At 41.4% G+C, this 17,249-nt stretch overlaps 1 protein-coding gene across 1 annotated transcript; it reads left to right on the forward strand.

The window, feature by feature from the left end:
- Positions 1–14,940: 14,940 nt before the first annotated feature.
- LOC137602419 (acyl-coenzyme A thioesterase 1-like) lies at positions 14,941–16,531 on the forward strand. The gene is given in 4 exon segments (XM_068325108.1): positions 14,941–15,328; positions 15,331–15,393; positions 15,839–16,026; positions 16,475–16,531. Coding segments are annotated over 4 exon segments (696 nt in total).
- Positions 16,532–17,249: the final 718 nt, after the last annotated feature.

Raw genomic sequence — 17,249 nt, forward strand, 5'->3', positions numbered from 1 at the left:
GTCTCTGTTGTTCACTTTGAAGGTTGGCCTTTTGCCATGGATACACATTTCCTTCTTTATAGTGTTCTATATCACGTTGGTATTTCTTCAGCTTATATTGGTTCAATTGTATCTTGAATGTTTCTAGTGATATCATCATTTTCTCCTCCAATTGGATGACCTCTTCTGACTTTTCAAGATTGTGCACTTTAGTCACAAGCATCTTAATTGTTTCAAGTTTCTTAACACGGTCAGTTTTAGATTTTTCAATGATCAAAAGCTCCAAATCTAATGAACATTTATTTAAAATTTGTTCCCACCTCTTCATGAACTCCAGATCATCCATGCCCAAGGCTGGAATTAAGCAGGTTACTCGCAGGCCTTTGGGAACGAGCTGTTGCCGTCTGTATTCTGACAGGGTAACAGCATGCCACAGTAGTCTAGTCTCTTGTTCCCTTGCTTCCTCCAGTTCAGAAAACAGGCTTTTGATATCCATGCCCAGATTTTCATTTTGGACCAAATCTTCAAATGCAGTATGGGACAACAGAATGTTATCAACATCTTCCTGAGTATAGCAGAATGTTTCTGCTCTTGTTTCAGTGAGGTGATTAAATTCTTCAAATGGTGAGGCCATCGTGGAGGTAATTGTCCTCCTTTTAGTGAGAGCAGCAACTTCAAAAAGCTCATCACTAGATAAGAAGAAAAGAGGGTGCGCATCAACTATGTGTTTTTACTATAGAGTGCTAGACCAAGTACTGTCACTCCAATCATTTACAGCCTCCCATCTTGTTCTGAGTCGCATCTTGTTCTGAGTCACAATTATATGCAATATGGATCCAAATGGTACCTCCAACAAGCTGGGACTGAAATGGGGACAGCAACAGCGCCTTCTGTGGCTGGACTGGTTGTAGGAAAATGGGAAGAAGTGATACACGACCCTAATAATAACCCCTTTTATTCAAAGATAAAGTTATATAAAAGATACATTGATGACATTATGTTATTTGGGGAATCTACACAGTCTGAATTAATGGAGTTTATATCATATCTCAACAACTCAAGTTTCCTGAAATTCTCTTGTGAACAAAGTATGGGCAAAATCAACTATCTGGATCTAACCATATACAAGGATGAAACTGGCATGATTCAAACATCTATTTTCAGAAAAGACATGGAACGAAATTCAATTTTGCATGCTATGAGTAATCATCCTGTACACTTAAAAGAAAACATCCCAGTAGGTCAATTTCTGAGGCTCAAACGCAATTTCTCCAACCCTGATGATTTTGCTCGAAGCAAGTACTCCATTTAAGGACTGAGGCTATTCTTCTAATTCTATCCAGAAAGCTATACAACATGCCAAGAACACCCCCCGCCCTGACCTTCTGTCTAATGCACCAAAAACAAAAAACCCAAGTCGGGCTGTTTTCTCTACTGAATACAACCACTGTGCATCAGAAATCAAAAAGATACTCAATAGACATTGGCATGTGTTACAAGCAGAGCCATCTGTAAAGGACCTCTGCAAATCCCCACCCCTTGTTGATTTCAGAAGACTACCCACAATCAAAGATACTGTCATGTAGAAGAATATAGTTCCAAAGAAGACCACATGGCTGAAAAGTACTGGTATGGACAGATGTGGTAACTGTGCCTGTTGCAACAATACATCAGATAAGAAATCATTCAACCATCCCCACACTGGACGGAAGATTCCTATCTGTGAATTCTTTAACTGCAAATCAACACATATCATCTACATGTTATTATGTCCCTGTGGTCTGGCGTACGTCGGACAAACCAAGCGACCACCAAAACAAAGAATATCTGAGCACAAAACTGCAATTCGCACAGGAAACATGGACTATGCAATTGAGAAACATTATGCTGAAGCGAATAATGGATCACCTTCTTCATTCAAATTCACAGGGATTGAGAAAATTGAAATGTCCACCAGAGGGGGGGATATCCTAACAAAACTGGCACAAAAAGAAATACAGTGGATATATGGACTCAATACTCAGACACCAAATGGACTAAATGATGATTATAGCTTAAAATGTTTTTGGGTTAAAACTGTCTATAATATTCTGGCACTATGTATTGAATGCATCTTGTTAATCTATGCCTCAACTTGTCTGTAATCTAATTGGAGCTTGTTGATCGTCTCAGCTGTTGGTTACCTCCCTATCCCTACCCTTTAAAGTGAGTTGAATTTATGTGATTTGAATGCTCTGATGAAGGCTCATAGCCGAAACGCGTAAGCGTTCATTTTTGGTGTGTGCCAAAATAAAAAAAAGTGGAAATGTGAGTACTTTGTCCTCCCTTGATTAATTTTTTAGATGTGCTACCTTTTGGGAGTTTATCCCTATTTTTAATGGTTAAGTTTAGTATTGTTACATGAGCTGGCCAGTTGAGGCGATTGCCGAATGTGACAACATCAACTACCCATTGCTGTAATAACTGAACCAGTCACTATAGCAATATAAATTGGACAGATTTGGCTGCTCAGTTTTACTTTTAGTTTCCAAAATGCTAATTGCTAAAATAAAGCGGAAGCACCTTGAAGTTGAATTTAGGAGTTAGGTTCACTGGTATATAACTATGGATGGGTCACTTTGGTTTTCTGTTATGACTTAGTGTTTGCAATCTGACATACACAAATAACATCTGGTAGAATTGAAGAAGTAAATGTTCATAAACTCAATTCCATTAAATGCAGGTACTGTACTTAAAATACACAGACTGAACACTCCGGTGTCTGTTCATAGAGTTGCCTTTAACACATCTCTCAGCTATCAGGTGTGAGCCTGCATGTTTGTGGTCAGATGGAAGATTCAAATTTTGATGCGGTCAGAGATAAAACTTAATCTGTCGTATGTCAAACATGAATTGACGTTTTCATGGATTTTTCATCAGGTCACAACCGATTGATTTTAGGAAGGAGGAAAGAGTGCTGAGAAAGAAGAAGTGTGGTGAGAAGTTGTTGACGTGTTCCACTTTGTACCAGGTTGATTGAAACACCACAGAAGTGTCTTTGGTTTTGAGTAAACTAGCGTTTGACATGACGCAACTTTTTTTTTTGTTTACTTTCCTGTCACATGTTCAGCTCTTGACTTTCACTGTGGTACTGAAAAACCAGGTACACGTGTTGGATTTTGTAGTTTCAAGTTTAAATGTTCCATAATAAAACAACATACTGTTGTTAATGTTGAACAATGTAGCAACTGTGTTTTTGTTATAACTCAAAGCTGATGAATTTTTTTTTTCACTTTCAGTGTAATTGGTATGATTGAATTTCATGAAGTTTATTCTTTATCGGGCTGCTATACTGATGCTAACAGCACTGCGAGCCTGTTGAAATCTCATCTTTGAAGGGTTAAGTAAATGTTAAATAACTGTTCATAATTAAAAAAAAATGTAAAAAAGTTTGAGTAACACATTTTTTTATTCCCTTGTTTTTAATTTTAAATAAAGTCCTAGAATTTTAATTATGAACTGGTGTTTTGCTTTTTTTTATCTGCTGCTAATTGTTGATACGTTAGGTGTTTCAATTTAGGGATTAGCAGGTAAAACTTTCAGAGCGATTCCTTGTTTGAGGACTCTACATTGACAAAGCATCGCGTAAGATTATTATTATTATTAAGTTTATTTTTTTCGGACATGCTAATATAACAGACTTCACACCTTTGTCACATTTTGTCACATGGGGGCGGCAGTGGCTCAGCGGTAGAGCAGATGTCTTGGAGACAGATCACCCAGCCATTGGTGGTTCAAATCCCGCTCCCGCCGGGACATCCCTCAGATTGTGAGCTGACAGTGGGAGGTGTCAGCTCACCTCCCAGCCACTGCTGAGGCGCCCTTGAGTAAGGCGCCGTCCCCCCCACAAGCTGCTCGCCTGGGGCGCAACCCCCTGTGCGCGACCCGTCACTCTGCCTCCCCCTACTGTTTGTGTGATGTGTTACTAAGTGAATGCCTACAGGCCCCCAGTGTGTTGTGTTCAGGGGCCTGTATTCAAAAACTGTGTGTGTATGCATGACTAACAAGAAGACTGTAACCACATGCAAAAAGAGTGAAGAGTGTAAAGATAATTTCCCCACGTGTGGACAAATAAAGTAGATTTAATCTTTAATCTTTACAACATCAACAACAACATCCGACAAAAAGGGCAGACGGGTAGAAGCCAATAGTCCCCTAGAATCAACAAATATCTCTCTCATTAGAGAGTAGAGAGATTAGAGTAGGACTTTATTCATCCCTTCCGGAGGTTCCATCAGGGAAATTAATTCCTCCGTCACATTACACACAGCACAGTGTGTACACAGAAAGAAAAGACACACAGAAAGTAATGCTAACACCAAATAGAAAGAGTAATAAAAAAATAAATAACCAACCAGATAGAGAATATAAATAATAATAACCCAATAATAATAATCAACAAACTCATTAAAAGTGGTAACACTTTATTTTAAGGTACACCTATCCACCATTAATTAGTTGCTTATTAACATGCAAATTAGTAACATATTGGCTCTTAATTGGTCATTATTAAGTAGTTATTAATGCCTTGTTCTGCATGGCTTTATTAAACAACCAGTAAACCACTAAGTCTTCCCTCAATAACCTCAGAATTCTTGCTTATTAGTATTAAGTAAGGAAGTTGTTGTATATGAATTACGATCTCAATATGCTTCGCTTAGTATGGACTTAATAAGGTTGTAGTACCCCAAGAATAGTTATTCTCCCTTAATGAACTACTTAATGAACATAAAACACAAAACTACAAATATTAAGTGTCCAAATAACTCTAAATTAAGTCTTTGTTACTTAGAATATGTTCCCCATACTAAAGTGACATCTTGATCATTACTAATTCACTAATAGTTGAACATGTATTAACCAACACATGTTCCCTAATCTAAAGTTGCCTCCTTTTCACAATTAGTTAATATGTTATAGCACATAACTACTGCAATAAACAAGTGATGGGTTACACCTTCGAAAAATTGATCTATCTATACAGTAGGTTCCCTCTCATTCAGTGGTAGAATAACAAAGACAGCACAAGTACAAATACCTCATTTATTAAACCACTGGTTAAGGTTTTCCCAAGGCTGACAACAAATACTGCTCAAACAGGTAATGGGGTCTTCCTGAAATTTCAAACGCTGACAAGTGTATCAATGTTTCTATATGTCATACAATATGGTACAAAATGTATAAGCAGGTCATACTGTATGATAATACAGGTACTCTATTGTTGAAAAACACTGCACAATATAAAGTGCAAAAATACAAAAAATTGAAATATAAAAAATATAAAACCTGCACAGCTCAACATGACTTATCAAAGGTTAGAACAAATGTACTGAACTGTACAAACATTGCACTTCCACAGCCTAAACTTGCTCTATAATTACTGCATCAGGTGATTTATTCCCCTGTGCACAAATATTTCACTTAATACAATATAACAGAATTTTAACTGAACAAAGAAGCTCACTTAAGTCTTAATATTTCATCAGAAAGGGGAGGAGTTGACCTTTGGCCTTCATTTCCTCTATAATGCTCTTCTTCTCAGAGGTTATGTGCATTGCACACCTCTTAGCAAAGGACTGCAGGGTCTCAGTTGCAGGATCGTACTTGAGGGTGTTGAAGGTTACAGGATCCACAATGTTGAGCTCTGCAATTGCAGCAGTCATCTTGATGGTTCCCCCGGTCCACGCCATTGATTCTGAAGGCTTCAGTCATGGTGTGGACTTTGCTTAGGCTTTTCAAGACTTTTTTATATCTGCTGATAACCTCAGCTGCTCCTTTCACTGAAAAATATATAAAACAAAAACAAAGAACACGAGAAATGAGCACAAACCACGGCTTAAGGTCAGCTGAAATTGCTCAAACTGGTCACTTCTCTTTTGATGAAAGTATGAAGCATATTCTAGGAATTAAAGAATCTGTTGATATGATTTCACGCACAATATGTGGTTCAGTATCCAATACAAAAATGATACTCTGTAAGATATGTTTAGTTGGTTAGTCTTATGGTTCCGAATTATGTTTAATTCTGAGACAAATCTTTCTAGCAATACATTTGATGTTGGATAATAATTAGTGTGAATGCTGCAAAATAAAATGGAGCTCTACTCTTGATGAAAGCCATATTTTTGACTTTAGACATTTAATTTTTATTTATCATCAATTCCTAGTATATTCAGAATCTAGAACTGAAGACCTGTATTTTTGCCTCATAATTACTTCAGGACATATTTATAACAGCTCTTCCAACGCTTTTATTAACACTTGGTGCTAACAGGGCAGGTGGTTCAAGTTATGCCACTCTTACCTCTTACATGAGCTTTTTCAGGCACAGTTGCCAATGCAGGTGGCTGTGTCCGACGTTTCTTCCTTCTTTGGATGACAACATCACTGTCCGAGGACTCACTGATGTCTGGAGAAGATGGGGGAATGACGTTATCTTCATCCATGTTGCCATCATCATCTTCGTTGTCGTCCTCCAAAGTAAATACTTTAGGTTGAGCTTTGATCAAATTAGGATAGATGAGACAAATATCAGATTGTTATGAAAATATATCACACCTTTTATTACAATTACATTATATTTTGCAGATACAAGTTGCCCCCAAATCACTCACATGATCTCTTCTTTCCCATGATTTGGTCACGCAAGAAATTGCACTGTTGCTCAAGATCCTTTATTATTTTTTCTTGCCATTGGATCCTGGCTTCTAGGAACTCCATTTTTGGAAATTGATCCTTAAAAACAAGAGAGCAGGATACAAAAAAGATCATGATTTGACAGTATTAAATGAGTGAGACAGAGAGAGAATGACATGCATGCAACGAAGGTAGTGGACCATATATGGTGTGTGTCTTAATTTGATTTGTAAGCACACACATGTATACTGACAAAATCTGCCAACAAGTTTAATCTAAGGCGGAAAAATCACGCAAGAAATGAAACTCAGTTTAGACAACAAAGATACACTGCTAGAAAATGAGAAATCATTACCTGATCCAATGCTGCTTATGCTGCTGCAACTTGGAGCAGAGTCTTTATCTCCTTTATCTTCAGGACCTACAGAATGGCATAGGTACAACAAAATGTATAAATATTATGAAGAGATGACTTTAAACATCTAAACACATTTGGACAAGATACCTATTTAAGTATCACAGTTCCTTGAAAGTTAACAAAGAAAAATTTACCATCCACATCATTTTTGGACTCCTCTGTCATCGGGTCATTTTACGGACTTTTAGGGTCATTTTCTTCTTGGCCTTAGGCTGTAAAAATATAAATAAATTAATGTCACTATAACCGGCAAAATGTAACTTAATAATAATGTACACAAGATTCAAAAGCTGTTCTTGTTCCTTGACTGCATAATACATAATTTTTCATTATAAAATGTGGTTCATACCAGAGATGGGACCATGTGCAAGTCTCAAGTCCCAAGTCCTTTTTCTTTGGGCACGTTGCAAGTCAAGTCTAAGTTAAGTCCTGCATAGGTCAAGTCAAGTCCAAGTCAAGTCACGTTATTTTTGCAATTTCACCCGCAGAATCTAATCTAAACAAAGTGGAGACAATATATATTAAAATCTATTGTATCTATCATGACAACACCATTCTCAGTCTGCACTCATTCCAAATAGTTTTAGATAATAATTTGATATTTTATATTCTATCCCCCCCTCTCACTCTCTCTCCCTCCCTCTCTCTCTCCAGCGGTCCTTTCAAAATAAATGCATAAAATAAATGCGTAAAAAGTCCGGGAAAAAAACAAAAAAACAAAAACGACTGAGCTGATGCCGTGCCGGTGTGGCGCAGCTGTGGGGTTATTTTTTGTCAAGTCAAGTCAGAAGTCATCAAAATAGCGACTCAAGTCGACTCAAGTCCAAGTCACGACTCGAGTCCCCATCTGTGGACTAAGTTAAGGCTAGTTTAACATTACATTAGCTATTTAGCCTCGACACTGCAGATAAACGAGGGGGGTTTAATACTCTTTAACTATGTAAACGGCCCGGGGACGGGTGTTATGATGTGTTTACAAAACTCAGGGAGACTTTCAATTAACAGTCATTACTCCGCAAAGTGGTTCGCTTCTCGCTGTTTTGGAAGCAGGACTGCGAGGTTGAAAGCATAGACTGTACAGTATATATCCATATCCATAGTAAAAAAAAAAAAATCGCCATCGTATGAGATAAAAAAAATGAAATTATGAGAAGATGTTGGGTTACGAATTTTTGAGTCGAATACATTTTAGACAGTGCCCCAAAGAAAACTACAAGTTCACCAGATGGTTAATGAGAGAGGGCTTACTTCGAAAATGGATGAAATGCCCTTCTTGCTCTCATGTTATGAAGTTGAAACGGACCTACGGCAAAAAAGAGGCAGCTTGGTGAGTAAAACAACTACACGTGTGCCTTATTTATTAATTTTCTGTGTGTAACCATAGGGGAGTGTGCAGCATGCAGCCATCCAAGATCTGCTAGAATTCAGTGCCACATCCTATATTTTATGACAATGTTTTTAATACAGAAGCTATGACTAGTGTGCACACAATATATATATATATATATATATATATATATATATATATATATATATATATATATATATATATATATATATATATATATATATATATAGAGAGAGAGAGAGAGAGAGAGAGAGAGAGAGAGAGAGAGAGAGAGAGAGAGAGATTAACTACATTTAACATAGTAGGGCCCAGCAATGGCCATAATTCTTTAACTAGTTTAGCAGGGAGAGGGTCTAAGAGGCATGTAGTAGGTTTAGAGATTAAGACCAACTTCGATAATTCTTCCAGAGAGACGGTCTCAAAGTGTGTTAAAGAGAGAAGTTGGGTTTTAACACCCAGAGAACACACTGGCACAGTGACAAGTAGACTAGACACAGCTAAATGTATTCAAACGTCTAATGCAATTTAAGGTATAACAGTTGTAGATATTACTTGTCATGTGGGCCTAGAAATGGAACTGTTCTGTTGTGCTTTGAGATTGCATGGGGGGAGGGAATCACAAGGGCTACAGAGTATAGTGCACCTTGTCCAATCCCATGCTTAGCTGTTTCAACACGTATACGTAAATATTTATCTCCCTCTTCATCTTCATTTATGCTACATTTTTATTGAGTGAAATCAGTATAGTATAAAGGGTTTTTATTTTTATAAATTAACCTTTGGATTTAATCATCAGGATTTGCCGAGATTCCTGTCACAAAGGGAAAGCAGTATCGAGGTCCATCCGAAGTGGCTCCATATTTGAGAAATCGCACCTTCGACTGCATACGTGGATGCATTACATCTACAGGTGCGTGGTTTTACATTGCATAATAACAAAAGCCATCAAAGACAAACTCTAACTCAGACCATAATGTTTTATTTCAATGTTCTCAATATACTGTTGGTTGGGGTGGGTGAGCCAATGCTTACCAGACATGAGTTTGTACAGTATATGGGAAGAATTCTGAACATCAGTCAAATTTATTTAGGTAGAAATTTTGCTTGGGGTGGTGGAAGGTTTGAGAGAGGAGGTTAAATCCCTGCAGGCTCCTGTATAGGTGCTAAAAACAAATCCTGCACACCCTGCTTCTACTTCCATGGCTAAATCAACTGTTCTCCCCCAACTAGCTAGTGCACCTGGCCGTACGGCAGCTAAACAAGAAGTTATGCAGCGAGGGGGAGGGTGCTGGGAGTGTGGCTGTGACAGGCACATATGGCGCAACTGCCCTTACCTACAGGGAAACTAGAGGGGGCGTGCACAGAGGGCCCAATGCCCACCCCCCTTTTGTCCATGTCCACTAGGGCCCCGGAAGAGACTAGGACCGGCTCTGGCTACCTCGCAGCCAAGATAGGTGGGTCAAATTGTCATGTGTTGGTTGACACCGGAGCTACACGCTCCATTATATCGAAACAAACATGGCTGTCTTTCACAAAGGGAGGGTCTGATTTACAGGAGTATGCGGGGGATGCAAGAGCAGCAAATGGGGGGGCAATGCAGATCCTGGGGAGTTGGCAGATAGTATGTCAATTTGATTCCTTAGCCTTGGTTGCTGAATTTTTGGTGTCAGATATACCATCAGAAGAGATTTTAATAGGTTTTGATTTCTTGTCCAAGTACGGTGCAGTAGTCGACCTCGGCAATAAGACTTGCCGAATAATGGGGAAAACATTTTCCCTTGTAGATCTTAATCCAACATCAGAACCCCAGACTGTTGTTGTCCACTCAGATACAGTTGTACCACCGCGGAGTGAAGTTATCATTCCGGGCATGGTTCAGAGCGCTTGGGGGGACTACGCAGAGGGGATGTTGGAGCCCTCCTCAGCTCTGTCCAAACACTGTGATTTACTCGTAGCCCGGGTGGTCTGCAAAATCAAGAAGGGGGCATTACCAATCCAGGTAATTAATGTTACTAACGACGCTTTGTCATTAAAAAAGGGCATGAGAGTGGGTACTCTTTTTATTGACATAGAAATAGATGGTGTGGGAGAATGTACGGGGGAGGTACAAGACATTTTGCAGCCATGGACAGTGGACAGCCTCATGAGTCAGTTTGGGGTGGAAAGTAAGGGTCTCTCAACCGAACAAATTCACGCAGCAAAACAGCTGTTAAGCAGGCATATTCCTGTCTTTAGCCAGGGAGAGACCGACCTGGGCAGGACTCATTTGACCACACATGAAATTGATACAGGTGACGCCAGGCCCGTTAAATTACCCCCACGAAGAGTCCCTCTCCATCTACAACAGGAAGTAGCTGCTAACCTGAAACAAATGCTCGACAGTGGCGTCATTAGACCCTCATGCAGCCCTTGGGCAGCACCTGTAGTTTTGGTGCAAAAGAAAGGGGGTGGGCTCAGATTTTGTGTTGATTATAGGAAGCTTAATGATGTTACTTGTAAAGATGCATATCCCCTCCCAAGAATAGATGATGCCCTAGACAGTTTAAGCTATGCCTGCTGGTTCTCCACCCTTGATTTAGCTAGCGGCTACTGGCAGGTAGAGGTCGACCCCAGGGACCGTCACAAAACCGCCTTCATAACGCGACAGGGGTTGTTTGAGTTTAATGTTTTGAGTTTCGGCCTTTGCAATGCACCCAGCACATTTCAAAGGCTGATGGATTTAATCTTAGTAGACTTACAGTGGACAACTTGTTCAGTGTATTTGGACGACATTATTGTGTTTGGGCGCACATTTCAGGAACATCTAGCTCGTTTGGATGAGGTACTGGGGAAACTTCAGCAGGCTAATCTGAAAATTAAACCTTCTAAATTCAATCTGTTCTCTACTCAGGTTCATTACTTGGGACACGTCATTTCTGCTGAGGGGGTGATGGCAGACCCCGCCAAGGTGGCTGCAGTAAGGGAGTGGCCTGTCCCAAGGAACCAAACTGAAGTTCAGAGCTTTGTAGGGTTAGCCTCCTATTACAGGCGTTTTGTGAAGGGCGTTGCAGATATTGCCCGGCCTTTACACCAGCTTGTGGAAAAGGGGAAGCGTTTTCAGTGGACTGAAGATTGTCAGCGGGCATTTGAACGACTTAAAGCCAGTCTAATTACTGCCCCTGTGTTGGCATATCCAGACCCCAATAAAACATTCATTTTAGATACTGACGCCAGTGACGTGGGAATTGGGGCGGTCCTGTCGCAGGAAGATGGGGGTCATGAACGCGTGGTTGCATATGCAAGCAGAGCACTTACCAAACAGGAGCGTAAACATGCCACCACAAAGAAAGAACTCTTGAGCATGGTTGCATTTACTAAACATTTCAAACACTATTTGCTAGGCAAGGAATTTGTTTTGCGTATTGACCACAATTCCTTGCGTTGGCTTCACAAGTTTCAGGGTCTAGAAGGGTAGTTGGCTCGTTGGGTTGAACAGCTCGCTAATTTCCAATACACAATTGTGCATCGACCAGGCAAGCTTCACAAAAATGGAGATGCTCTTTTAAAGGTTGCCAGCCTTAAATAATGGGGAGGGGCTGGGTCCTGAGACCCCAGACAACACATTGTTAAAGGGTGTTTCAAGAGTGTGTGCTGTACAGGAAACTCCCCATGTTCCTCCGGGTGAAAGCAGTGATATCGACGAGCTAGCCCAAGCACAAATGGATGACAGTCAGTTGCGACAGATAATTGACTGTAAAAAACAGGGAGAGAATTGTCATGTACCAGACAACCCCAACTTACAGAAGTATGCCCCTGTTTGGGATCAGCTACATGTGAGGGGCTCTAGGCTAGTGAGGATTCCCCCAGCACATTCTGATGCTGCGTCTCAGATACAGGTAGTTCTCCCTTTCTCCCTTGTACCAAAGATTTTGACACAGCTACACAGTGACACCACAGGAGGCCATTTGGTAGTGCAGAAGTTACAGGGGAAAGTTAAAGACCGTTTTACCGTTTTTACTGGCCAGGGTGGTTCAGGGATGTAAAGCAGTGGGTGAAAGACTGTGTAGATTGCTCCTCCCGCAAGACCTACGGTAAACCCCCCTGTGCCCCCCTGCAATCTTCTGTTACATCCAGACCCTTTGAACGTGTGGCATTGGATGTATTGGGCCCTCTCCCAGAAACCCCTGGTAAAAACAAGTATATCCTGGTGATAGGAGATTATTTCTCAAAATGGACTGAAGCCTTTCCCCTCCCCAACCAAGAAGCTAGTAGCATTGCTAAGGTGCTAACAGAGGAGTGGGTGTGCCATTTTGGAGTTCCCCGTATAGTATTCATTCAGACCAAGGTCGGAATTTTGAATCCACCTTATTCAGGGAAGTGTGGAGGCTTTTGAACATTCACAAGACACGTACATCCCCTTACCATGCTCAGTCTGATGGTCTTATAGAACGTTTTAACTGCACGCTTTTATCTATGCTTTCATTGTTTGTAGAGGATAATCAGTTAAACTGGGATACTTTACTGCCTTATGTGATGCTAGCATACCGGAGTAGTGTTCATGCTAGGACGGAGTTCACCCCGTAAAAAGTTTTGTTTGGCCGGGAAATCGTGCTTCCCATTGACATCATGCTGAACTTAGAGTTTTGAGAACAATTTTCTTCTGCTCATGATTATGTAACCAGGCTCAGGGAGACGTTATCCACGGTTGTAGCTGCAGTTAAAAGACACCAGACCAGGGCCTCAGACAGACAGAAAAAGTCTTATGACTTCAGGGCTAACTTTCAGTATTACTCTGAAGGAGAGTTAGTCTGGTTACAAAAAAAGGCTAGAAAGCGAGGACTTTGCCCCGAATTACAGAGGAGGTATAAAGGCCCCTTTTAGGTGATTGAGAGAGTGACAGATGTACTCTATAGGCGACTTGTTCTCACAGAGGGTGATGTAGGACGTCACAGTGTCGGTGTACTCATCTAGACTGTTGGTGGCAGACCTAAACACATCCCAATCCATGCAGTCCAAACACTCCTGAAGTTCCCCCTCTGCATTACTGGTCCACTTCTTGTATGTCCTCACAACACGTTTGCAGAGCTTTAATTTCTGCCTGTAGGCAGCAATGAGATGCACCTTGATGTGGTGGACTGGCCCAGTGCAGCGCGGAACAGCGTGGTGCACCACTAATGGTGGAGTAGCAGTGGTCCAGGACGTTCCCTTCTCTGGTGGGGAACTTGATGAGATGCCTGAACTTTGGGAGGTCTTGGGAGAGATTACATTTGTTAAAATCCCCGAGGACAGTAACCAAGGCATCCGGGTTTGCACATTCTGCTCTCAGTATCTCGTTGGCCAGCGCGCGCTGCGCCTCGCACACGTTAGCTTCCAGCGGGATGTAAACACCGATGAGAATGAATGAGGAGAACTCACGGGGTGAGTAGAAGGGCTTGCAGTTGATGATGAGGGCTTCCAGGTCCGGGGAACAGTGCTGAGTTAGTACTGTCACATTGTTGCACCAGCCGTTGTGGATGTACAAGCTAATTCCACCTCCTTTCGTTTTGCTAGAAAGCGCCGTGTTCCTGTCTGCTCTGTAGAGATCGAACCCACTCAGGTGGACCACAGAGTCCGGAATGAGATCGCACAGCCACGTTTCTGTAAAGCACAAGACGCAGGACGTGGAAAAATCCCTGTTGGTGTTTAGCAGCAGGCTCAGCTCGTCCATTTTGTTGCAGAGTGAGCGCATGTTATAGTGGAATATCCTGGGGAGCGCTGTGCGTAGTCTGCGCTGGCGGAGACGCACCAGCGCACCTGAGCGCTTTCCTCTTCTTGCCCAGAATTGGCATTAAAAAGGCGGTTGAGGCCAGAAAAGTTGTAAATTAATCTTCCGGAGTAGTTGATCTGATGGTCATGAGAGCTTCCCTGTTTGTAACCGCCAGAGTGGGACAAAACCGGATTAGAACTCAAAAGAAGAAAAACAAGAGTGCACTGAAACACAGAGGCCACCGTCTGCGGCGCCATCAGCGATCAAATTGGATCCTTCTTTTAATCAACATCTGCAAATAGTTTTCCATGCTTTATTATCTCTGTTTGCAACAAAGCTAGCTTAAATCTATCTTTGCTCCTCTAATTTTTCCAGTCGTACTGAAATCATACTTTTTGTGTTAATACCAACTCGTTGATGGACTGCTAATTTAGCATGCCTTCCCTTGAAAAGTCTTTCCACATTACTCTATTTTTTATTTGACAGCTTCTAATTACAAGCAAACATGCAGGCAATACTTTTGCATTGGAAATGAAAGCAAATGATTAGGTCCATTCTTCCTTTAATTCTCTTTTCTCATCGGCTGTCGTTCTCTGTCTCCCTTTGGGATCCATGGCCCAGCACACAGCCACGCCCACACATCTGGGAATGTCTCGAGATAATCCAAACACCAATTAAACTGACATACTGGAGACAAGACACAGCCAGAACTAATTATTGAACAGAGTCTGTACATGATTACATCAACAATCCTAGCAAAATATTATTTTTGTGTTGTCTGTAGATTGTGAAGAGATGTCCTCTCAATTCAGTTTGGAGCTGCTGCCCAGAGCCAGATGCTTCTTCAATGAACCTGTTCAGGTGAAGGTGTCCAGGCTGAGGTCGGGACAGGTGGTCACCATGAGAGCCAGATCCACTGACAAGAGGGGGGTGCTGTTCAGCTCCTCGGCCACCTACAGGGCTGGTGACAGAGGAGAGGTCGACCTGAACAAACACCCCTCACTTGGTGGCAGCTATGTTGGGGTGGAGCCAATGGGTCTGCTGTGGTCTCTAAAGGCAGAAGCCTTGCATCAGTACTTTCAAAAGGAGAAGGCTCTGGAGCCCCAGGCGGTCACATTCTCTGTACACGATGAAGAAGAGGATAGGGTGCTGGCATAGGCAACTGATGAGAGACTTCTATTTGGAATGGGGTCACCCGACTTCCTGTCATTGATGGGAACATAAACGGAGTCCTATTTACCCCCCCAGGTAGGTAGTCTGCCCTCATAATCCAATGGTAAAATAAGCATTACACATGACACAACATGGACTGTTCTGTATAATGGTACTTTTTTCTACATTTTCCACTGAACAAACCATTGTTAATTAACCATTGATTGATTGTCAGCACATCTTGATCACTTCCACACAATACATCTGGAATAAGTATGTCTGTCCTTCACACCATTTCCTGAATCACCTCTACTCTCTGCTCTATGCTGCACAAACTAAAATCTCACCTCCACAGCCAGAAAAAACTATAAAGGATAGTGGATATATTATGGAGTCGGACCTGATGACTGTATACTTATTGTTTTGACGCTATTGATATGGTAAAAGGAGTGGCATCATCTTAGTGATGCTGACTAAACAGTGCATTCCTTCATTTTAAATACAACTTAGGTTTTCTTGCCATTCATTCATATCATTCCAGGAGCAGGTCAATTTCCTGCTGTGTTGGATCTAAACAGCTTTGTAACAGAGAAAGGAGCTGCTCTGTTGGCCAATAAAGGCTTTGTGGTTCTGGCTTTATGTGTATTCAATGTAAAGCCCAAGAACACGAAGGAGATTTATCTGGACCGCTTTAGAGATGGAATAGATTTCCTACAGCGACAACCCAAGGTGAGTTTGTGACCAACTAATGCTAGCAGCAAGAATTCACGTCCCAGAAGAGGAGATTTTATTGTGAATGTTTACAGACAATGTTGGAAATCTGTTTTGTAACTCTTCAATGTTGGGCAATGATTCTATGAACAAAGGATTGAATTAATCTAATAAAAAACACAGTGTGACTGCTATAAATACAGAACCTTAAGTAATTCAGTATACAGTGCACCCTCGTTCCTCGCGGTTAATGCGTTCCAGGAACCACACGCCATTAACAAATTCCACAATAGAGCAACAAGTTATTTATCGTATTATTTACGGTAATTTAAACGTTTATGAACCCTCCCTATACTTATATTAAACCACCTTCTATCTGTATTACCTTGCTGGGCAGTCTTATCGAAATCGAAGCTGTTCTTGGATCCTGTTGATTTTCATGACATTGTCTGATACCTTCTCCCAGAGGAGAGGGTTTAAAACAGCCAGTGCCCACCCGGGTGGAGTGGGTCACTTCCAGTAGGACAGAGCCAAATGGAAATGTCTGCCACAGATAACAATGTGCAAATTCATGAATTTAAACCACTTCTTACGGTTATTCAAATCTACTGGAACAATGTAGCCGCAAGAGGACACAAGCCAGTGTCTTATTGTGCTGGTCCCAAGCCCGGATAAATACAGAGGGTTGCGTCAGGAAGGGCATCCGGCGTAAAACTTTTGCCAAATCAAAGATGCGAATCAAACCTATGACTTCCATACCGGATCGGTCGAGGCCCGGGTTAACAACGACCGCCATCGGCGCTGTTGACCTACAGGGCGCCGGTGGAAATTGGATTACTGTTGGTCGAAGAAGGAGAGGAGGAAAGTGCGTGCGCTCGAAGAAAGAGAAGGGGAACACCAAGAGTATAGGACTGAGAGTAGGGACGTTGAATGTTGGAACTATGACAGGAAAAGGTAGAGAGTTGGTTGACATGATGCAGAGAAGGAAGGTAGACATACTATGTGTACAGGAGACCAGGTGGAAAGGTAGCAAGGCTAGAAGTTTAGGAACAGGGTTCAAGTTGTTCCATCATGGTGTAGATGGGAAGAGAAATGGAGTAGGAGTTATCTTGAAGGAGGAGTTTGTTAGGAATGTCCTGGAGGTAAAAAGAGTGTCGGATAGAGTGATGAGTCTGAAGCTAGAAATAGAAGGTATGATGTTCAATGTTGTTAGCGGGTATGCTCCACAGGTAGGATGTGAG

The sequence above is a fragment of the Antennarius striatus genome, chromosome 10 (assembly GCF_040054535.1).
Source record: "Antennarius striatus isolate MH-2024 chromosome 10, ASM4005453v1, whole genome shotgun sequence".
Taxonomy (NCBI): Eukaryota; Metazoa; Chordata; class Actinopteri; order Lophiiformes; family Antennariidae; genus Antennarius; species Antennarius striatus.